The sequence below is a fragment of the Haliotis asinina genome, chromosome 2 (assembly GCF_037392515.1).
Source record: "Haliotis asinina isolate JCU_RB_2024 chromosome 2, JCU_Hal_asi_v2, whole genome shotgun sequence".
NCBI lineage: Eukaryota > Metazoa > Mollusca > Gastropoda > Lepetellida > Haliotidae > Haliotis > Haliotis asinina.
Window position 1 is genome coordinate 99,789,769 of NC_090281.1, and position 8,823 is coordinate 99,798,591.

Consider the following 8,823-nt stretch of genomic DNA (forward strand, 5'->3'; position numbering starts at 1 on the left):
TGTAAGGCAATGTATTGTACAGCAATCTGTTGTAAGGCAATGTATTGTACAACAATCAGTTGTAAGGCACTGTATTGTACAGCAATCAGTTGTAAGGCAATGTATTGTACAGCAATCAGTTATAAGGCACTGTATTGTACAGCAATCAGTTGTAAGGCTATGTATTGTACAGCAATCTGTTGTAAGGCAATGTATTGTACAGCAATCAGTTATAAGGCACTGTATTGTACATCAATCAGTTGTAAGGCAATGTATTGTACAGCAATCTGTTGTAAGGCACTGTATTGTACAACAATCTGTTGTAAGGCAATGTATTGGAATCTCAGATGATTTGCTTACTGGAATAGTCTGAGGATATGTTGACGATTAAAAAGAATCGAGTTAATGTAGTTCGTTACAATCGTAGTTCGTTATACGCACTTTCACTAAAATATGCAACAGTTGATCGAAAGCAGTTCGTTATATCCGGCAGTTCGTCAAACGCGTGTTCGGTTTTTACGGGATTTACAGTATTAAATATAAGGGCTACTTGCGTGGATACCGGGAAATGTTTGGTATGTGGACCTTCTGACTCAAGTGGCGTTGTTTATGTGTTGAAAGACGGTGAAAGGAAACATGTGACGAGGCCCAATAATTAGGCACAAATCAGGAACATGGGGGAAACTATTGCCAATATTGTGATCCAGTTTACTAGAACTAACTAACTAAAAACTTTGGAGTCAACTTTGTGTGCAGAATCTTTCCATGTTGTCACAACCACTAGTGTACCGTATTCAGCCAGATGGTGGCTACAGGAATACGCGAAAACACCCAGTTGTGGGTGTAGTAACGTGCAGTAAACGTAGACAAAGTACTGTGAACAAAGTACCGTGACTATGTGCCAGTCCACCCAGCTGTGAATTGCGTACCTCGTTAGGATGAGAGCCACGGTGCGCCTAGTGGCAGCAAGCGATGTAAACACCCAAGGGAGTTGAGATTGATAATACGATGTGACGTTGAGACTGTTGTGGCAAGAATCACATTGGGCTGAAACACTCTCACCAAAGTTTATTTTCATTTATCGCCGTTGTAGCATACGTTCAACCGTTGTAAAACAGTGGACGAGAGGTTCAGAAAAACTACAAAAAAAAGAAACGAAATACCTTTTGAGTAAACAATACAACTCAACCTAATGAAATGTACATGTATTCAAATCGTTAATTTCAAAATAAGCAAATAAGCAATTACGTTTAATAAGTTTTCTGGTATCTCGTTTGGACATAGAAGCAAGAAAAATTGAAGACGTTACTCACATCTGTGTTCTGCCTTGACTCGGTGTGTTTCGCTCGCAACATGGAGGCCTTCTGACTGCCTGAGCCCATGTGCTTCTGATCATGTGATCAGATTGCCAGGATGTAAATTGTTACAAATATGAAAAAGTTTAGTCAGCAACCTGGATTCGAACCTATAACCTGCGTGTTTCTAAATGGTTAGTGTAATAATTCAGTTAACAATCCTTTACACCACAGGCAGTTGCACAGATGTGTTGACAATTTTAAATATTAAAATAAACCTTTACTTCTTTACTTAAATCAAGTTGAGTGTTCAGTGTTCTGCACGTACACACTCGGCCTCTTAAACATTCCTGTTTAACAAAAACTTCTAACGTGCAGAATTAACACAATATACCACAGCAAAACGTCTGGTATCAGACTAATGTGTGATAAACATTGTTCACTACATGTCACTTATTCACATGACGATAGAAGCAGCACAAGTTTGTGCACTGGTCTCCGTAGTTCACCTTTTAGTGTTCTCAATACCACGCTTCTCACATGTCCACGTTTGTCTGACTCAGTTGCGATCACTCGACCCATAGGCCACTGCAGTCTTGGTGTGTTTTGGTCCGTGATCAGAACAATATCACCTACTTGCATGCTGCGTTTCGACTCATTCCATTTTTGACGCACTTGTAAGTTCAATAGATATTCTCTTCGCCACCGTGACCAGAACACATTCGCAAGATACTGGATCCTACGCCATCTCCGTCGCATGTAGACATCGTTGCGCTGAAAATGTCCTGGGGGTGGAATATACACATTTGACTTCATCATCAACAGATGATTAGGTGATAAAGGATTCAGATCATCAGGACTGTCAGATACAGTGGTGAGGGGTCGGGAGTTTATAATAGCTTCAACTTCGCACAGTAGTGTTCGATATGATTCATCATTCAAACGTTCACCAAATTCTCTGAGAAGAGGAGAAAGTACTTGTCGGACTGACCTGATAAGCCGCTCCCATACGCCACCCATGTGACTTGCTGATGGAGGATTGAATTTCCATTCAATATTACTTTTCAGCAGGTAAGACTGAATACGTTCCTGACTCATTTCTGCTACTGTCTGTTTTAGTTCTTTAACGGCACTGGTGAAGTTAGTACCATTGTCACACCAAATTACTTGGATAGGTCCTCTTCGAGCTATGAATCGACGTAAAGCATGAAGAAACGAGTCTGTATCAAGAGAAATTGCTGTCTCAATGTGGACTCCTCTGCTCACAAGACATGTAAACAATGCACCATAACGTTTGACATATTTCCGCCCCTCTTTGATAACGTGAGGGCCAAAGAAATCTACCCCTGTGTAGGTGAATGGTGGAGTAGGTTTGACTCGACTGGACGGCAAGTCGGCCATCTTCTGTTCACATGCTGGTACTCTCATTTTTCGACATGTAACACAGCGAGACAAAATGGTACGAACAGCAGAATTAGCTTTAATGACCCAGTACTTCTCTCTCAGTGCTGATAAGACGTGATTCCGTCCTGCATGCCCAAGTCTCAGGTGTACGTCAGTGATTATCAGTGACGTGACGGCACTTCTATATGGTAATAAAACTGGGTATTTCATCTCCTCTGGAATATCTGCTCTGCTAAGTCGACCACCGACTCTGAGTAGTCCATTGTCTGAGAAGGGGTCGAGTCTATACACTGAGCTACTCTTGAGTACTCGGCCTCGTTTGCTACTCGAGTCTATTTCCTTGTCGAAATGCTGCAACTGAATGAACTTGAGAATAGCATTCTCTGCTCTATCTAGTTCCTGTACTGTGAAAGGTTGATTGAATCTTCTACAAGAAGACCTGTTACCTTGCCTTGTCTGTCTTCGACTTTGAAGAATGTCAAAGAGTCTGTGATATATCACTACTGCTCGCTTCAACCGATACCAGCTAGAGTAATGATTCATCAGTTGACACATGGTATCCTGGGAATCCTTTGATAGTGTTTCTGTCAGAGCGGCTACTTCTTCAAAAGTACCATCTATCATAACAGCTGGCTGTTGTAAGGACCACTCTGACTCAGTTTCATAAGAAACGTGGGACCTTTGAGCCAGTCATGGCACTCAATCAGCTTTGAAGGAGTCACGCCTCGAGATGCAATATCTGCAGGGTTTGTTTTAGAATCAATGTACTTCCACTGATCAGGCTTTGAAAAGTCTCTGATGACTTTCACACGGTTGGCAACAAAGATTGGGAACCTTTTCTGTTCACTGTTAATATAATGTAGAACAGTTGTTGAGTCAGTGTAGTAAGTTACACTGTCAGGTTTGGTGTCAAGCTGGAGTTGACCAATGTGCACTGCTACAGTGGCAGCTGTTAATTCTAAGCGAGGAATGGAGACTGTTTTAACTGGTGCAAGTCTGGATTTTCCCATAAGAAACGCTGTATGAATGTTGTCTTTATCATCACAAAGGCGCAGATATGCTACACATCCATACCCGATGGTACTTGCATCCGAAAACACATGAAGCTGTGTGGACACGACATTTCCAAACACAGCCGGTTTCAGACATCTTTCCATCCTCAATACGTTCAGGCACTGTAGCTCTCCTAGCCATTCCTTCCAGATGAGTTTCTGTTCTGCTGGTATTTCATCATCCCATCCAAGCTGCTTGTTTGTACATAGATCTTGTAAGACTTTCTTAGCTGGCAGCATGACAGGAGCCACAATACCTAAAGGGTCATATAATGAAGACATTGTTGAAAGTAGTCCTCTCCGAGTAAACGGTTTTTCTTTCAAGTCAACTGTGAACCCGAACATATCTGTACTGATATGCCACTGCATTCCAAGCGCTCTTTCGATGAGCAAATCGTAATTCAAGTCATGAGTTTGAACATGTTTTGAGCGATGCTCTGATGGAATCAAATTGAGAACATCTCTGTTATTAGATGTGAACTTGGTCAGCTGAAATCCACCTTCTTCACATGCAGATTTCAACTTGTCTACTAATTTTACTGCAGTTTCCTCAGTGCTGACTGATTTGAGGCAATCATCAACATAGAAATTGTTCCGAATAGTGTCAGCAACAGGGAGTCCATAAACCTTTTCTGCTCTGTCAGCTACAGCCCTCAAAACAAAGTTAGAAATACTAGGTGAGGACACTGCTCCAAAGATATGAACTGTCATGCCGTATTCTTGTAAGTCTGCACTTAAATCGCCATTAGGCCACCACAAAAACCTCAGGAGATCATGCTGGTGAGGCGGAACCTTTACTTGGTAGAACATGGCTTCGATATCAGCCATGAATGCTATACGCTCTGTTCTAAATCTGGTCAGCACTCCAATCAATGAATTGGTGAGATCTGGTCCTTGCAGGAGCATATCATTTAGTGATGTTCCATCATACTTGGCACTACAGTCAAATACTACACGTATCTTCGTCGGCTTCTTTGGATGGTAAATGCCATGATGGGGTAGATACCTCACCTTTCCTGACTCTACTGTCAATTTATCGTTGGGTATCTTATAGGCATAGCCTTTCAAGATAAGATTTTCCATAAATGCTGTGTAGTCCCGACGATATTGCTCGTTCTGAACCATTTTCTTCTTCTGCCACTTTGCTCTCCTTTCAGCTTGTTCTCTGTTATTGGCGAAAGTTGCTTTTGGATCTTTAAGGGGCAGTGGTAGCTCATAATGGCCATCGACTTGCTTCATGTTGGTCTTTGCAATCTCAATGAACTTCTGATCCTCTCTTGAGTAACCTTGTTCACCAGGTACTGTTCCAATGTCACGCTCACTAAAATCCATTTCAAACATCTTCAGAATGGCATCTCGAGTCGGGTATTCCTGGACTGCATGTATTTCTTGGAAAATTGCACGATTGCAGGTAAGGGAGTTGTCAGAAGGGTTGTATTTAATATGGAGTGGTCCACTGACTGTCCATCCGTGTTTATATCGTACAGCAAAGGGACCATTACCTTGTGATGGAATGACTTCCTGTGGCTGCATGGCAAGAGGGCAGTTGCTTCCAATTAGCAATCCAATATCAAGATCAGGCTGGTACTGTGGTAGCTTGTTTGCCATATCACTAAGATGAGGAAATGTCAACAAAACATCAGGATTAGGTATCTGACTGTGACCAACTGGTATCTCTTCCTTAGTAAATGTCCGTGGTAACAAGATTGCATTTTCCTCAGTTATATCTGATATGATGAGATCCTCCACTGCTGAGGTTCTTACCTCACTAACGCCATGCATTGTTCGAAGCTTTAACATTGATTTGGTAGATTTTGCTCCAAGTTCATGTTTCAGATCTTCTGTGATGAAACAACCAGTACTTCCATTGTCCAACAACGCATATGTCTTTACTGATTTCTCGTTACCTCTCTGTTGTACAATAACAGGGATGATAGGTTGCAGCACTGTATCCACTATGTCTGATTTTGTATAATTGCAAGATGTGTTGACAGAATCAGCAATATCATGTCCACCTGCCTTTGGCATGTCGCTACCTGTGTCTGTTAATCCCTCTTGTCTAGTCCGTACAGGATGAAAGTCATCATCGTGTAAAGCTGTTGGATGGCACTTCCCGCAACGTTTACAGGTCCGTTTCTTCATACAACCTTTAACAGCATGGTTGTAACCATAGCAACCATAACACATTTTATTGTCCCTAAGATAAGCTCGCTTATCTATTAATGACTTTCGTGCAAATTGTTTGCAGTCATCCATATCATGTTGTTCTTTGCAGAAGTAACAGGCAAGCCTTTTGCCTTTATTGTGACGTTCTAACGGATCCGGATAGTTGCTGCTTGTCACAATACTGTTTGACTTTAGTTTATGAACAATCTGTTTGTTTCTTGTGGAATCTTTGTCTTGCCTTCGTAATTGGACTTCATTTTTAGACATTGCATCCTTACTGTAAACCGGTTCGTTGGCAGACTTTGAGGCAAACTCAATGAACTGTACAAGATCCTCAAAGGCAATAACCTTATACCTTTGAAGCCGAGCTTTAGTGACATGATCTCGCCATTTATTCTGCAGATATATAGGCAGCTTCAGAACAACAGCTTGCATGTTTGGAGCATGATTCAGCACATTCATGTGGGACATACTCTTCATTACATGGAGGCATTTGATGAGGAAGTAGGAAAACTGCTTTAGGCCATGTGAGTCGTCGTATCTGATTTCTGGCCATGCAAGAACTTTGTTGACATAAGCTGTTGATACTGTGTAAGGATTTCCATATTCTGTGATCAACAGATCTCTGGCCTTTTGATAACCATCAGCGGAATTCATGTGCAGACAACCTGCTATCAAATCTTTGGGTTCTCCTTCAAGCTGTTGATCAAGATAATACAACCTATCTGTATTATTGGTAGTATGGGGAACAACGCGTGCATCAAATGACATCATGAACGTACTAAATGCCATAGGATCACCTTTAAATGTTGGTACCTTTGGTTGTGGCAGAAGCATCGATGTGGCCATCTGCCTATGCGTTTGAAGAATTAGTTCATGCTGTCTTTGCATAGATGAAGATGGAGTATGAGCAGACATCGTGGCATCCTCAGGTGTGACTAAGTATGAAGGCTTAAAGTCCTTAGCATTAGGATTCATCTGACGAGCCAAAACATCAGCTTGGTTAATACCATCCTCACCTAGAATATTGACTTGTGGTCCACCATTACCTGGATTATCACGTACGGAATGATGAACATCAGGGATAGTAGCATTACGAGCCATATCAACCTCAACGCCAAAGCCACCTGACACCTCATGTACACGTGGTTTAACATCAGATTCATCTGAAAATCCAAGGACCTTGGGCTTTACATTAAATTCATCTAGAATTCTAGGGACATTGGGTTTAACATCAGAAATTGACTCAGGGGTGTATATGTGCCTCAGGGGGGCTACATCTTCCACATCAGCATATGCCCTTTCTCTGGCTCGCATTTTGGCAATTTCAATGTCAAGTGTAAGTTCCTGGATTTTCTTAGATTGTTCTAGCAAAGATTTCTCAGCATACAGTTCTGCTAACCTTGCTCGTTCCTTTGCATAGGCAGATCTAGTTGAACGCATGGAGTTCCGAGATGACTGCGAGTTCCTACGAGAAACATTATCTGTGATGTCCAGTTGATTCTCCACCCGTTTCATCCATTGTTCTACCTCATTTCGGAAATGCAATATTGAAATTTCCTTTTCTTCATGTCTCTTATTCTCAACATCTCTTGTCTGCTGTGAAACAATCTCATCGTAATATGAAGTGAAACTTTTTTCATACTGTTGGCACAATTCAGTAAAGTCAACATAGCTAAATTTCACTAAATGTAAACTTTCACTAGTATTACTTAACATTAACCTATAAAGTTCATTTCTCTTCCTTGTGATAGCTCCAAGAATACCTGATTGTCTATTCTTTAACATTCGAAGTCGTTCGGCTTGTCCCTTTTCAGTTTGTGTCCTAGTACGAACTGACCTTGTATTTTCAGCATCAACACTTGACCCCAGCTGCTGTTCACTATCAGGAAACTGCTGGCCCTGTGTTGTATCCGATGTGCTACTCGTCTCTGTTGCTTCATCGTTCCCTTCTGTTACAGGCTGTTGATCCGTTTCTGTTACAGGCTGTTGATCCGTTTCTGTTACAGGCTGTTGATCCGTTTCTGTAACAGGCTGGTCATCTGTTCCTGCAACACTACACTCAGCCAAGTATCTGGATAAAGAATCCTGAGAAGCCATATTACATTCAGCACATAATATAGTCAACAATGTTCCAAGGTTGCTTTCAGTTTCCAGTTTAAACACACGCAACTATGTAGTATTGAGAGCCTCCAGTAGTCTTCATTTGTATGAAGATTTTTTCTGAACTAATGTTGTGGCAAGAATCACATTGGGCTGAAACACTCTCACCAAAGTTTATTTTCATTTATCGCCGTTGTAGCATACGTTCAACCGTTGTAAAACAGTGGACGAGAGGTTCAGAAAAACTACAAAAAAAAGAAACGAAATACCTTTTGAGTAAACAATACAACTCAACCTAATGAAATGTACATGTATTCAAATCGTTAATTTCAAAATAAGCAAATAAGCAATTACGTTTAATAAGTTTTCTGGTATCTCGTTTGGACATAGAAGCAAGAAAAATTGAAGACGTTACTCACATCTGTGTTCTGCCTTGACTCGGTGTGTTTCGCTCGCAACATGGAGGCCTTCTGACTGCCTGAGCCCATGTGCTTCTGATCATGTGATCAGATTGCCAGGATGTAAATTGTTACAAATATGAAAAAGTTTAGTCAGCAACCTGGATTCGAACCTATAACCTGCGTGTTTCTAAATGGTTAGTGTAATAATTCAGTTAACAATCCTTTACACCACAGGCAGTTGCACAGATGTGTTGACAATTTTAAATATTAAAATAAACCTTTACTTCTTTACTTAAATCAAGTTGAGTGTTCAGTGTTCTGCACGTACAGAGACTGACATCCAATGATCGAGGGAAACAAATACCAGCGCCTAGAACAAGCAATAGTTGCACTGATATGTGCGCCATACAAATATCCAAAATA

At 41.2% G+C, this 8,823-nt stretch overlaps 2 protein-coding genes across 2 annotated transcripts; both read right to left on the reverse strand.

Moving 5' to 3' along the window:
* Positions 1-1,727: 1,727 nt before the first annotated feature.
* LOC137273060 (uncharacterized) lies at positions 1,728-2,329 on the reverse strand. The gene has a single exon (XM_067805508.1). It carries the CDS (start codon positions 2,292-2,294, stop codon positions 1,728-1,730), a length of 567 nt encoding a protein of 188 aa, XP_067661609.1. The 5' UTR covers positions 2,295-2,329.
* A 969-nt stretch (positions 2,330-3,298) lies between these two features.
* LOC137272157 (uncharacterized) lies at positions 3,299-7,996 on the reverse strand. The gene is made up of 2 exons (XM_067804511.1): positions 7,737-7,996; positions 3,299-7,364 (listed from the first exon to the last, which is right to left on the reverse strand). Exons 1-2 carry the CDS (start codon positions 7,994-7,996, stop codon positions 3,299-3,301), a joined length of 4,326 nt encoding a protein of 1,441 aa, XP_067660612.1.
* Between the last annotated feature and the right edge of the window lie 827 nt (positions 7,997-8,823).

Excerpts from the sequence above, each read along its gene's own strand:
- LOC137273060 (XM_067805508.1), bottom strand. The coding sequence starts at position 2,294 with ATGGGTGGCGTATGGGAGCGGCTTATCAGGTCAGTCCGACAAGTACTT.
- LOC137272157 (XM_067804511.1), bottom strand. The coding sequence starts at position 7,996 with ATGGCTTCTCAGGATTCTTTATCCAGATACTTGGCTGAGTGTAGTGTT. Across the intron at positions 7,365-7,736 it reads GTTGATGCTGAAAATACAAG|GAACTCGCAGTCATCTCGGA; the intron begins GTCAGTTCGTAC and ends TGTTTCTCGTAG.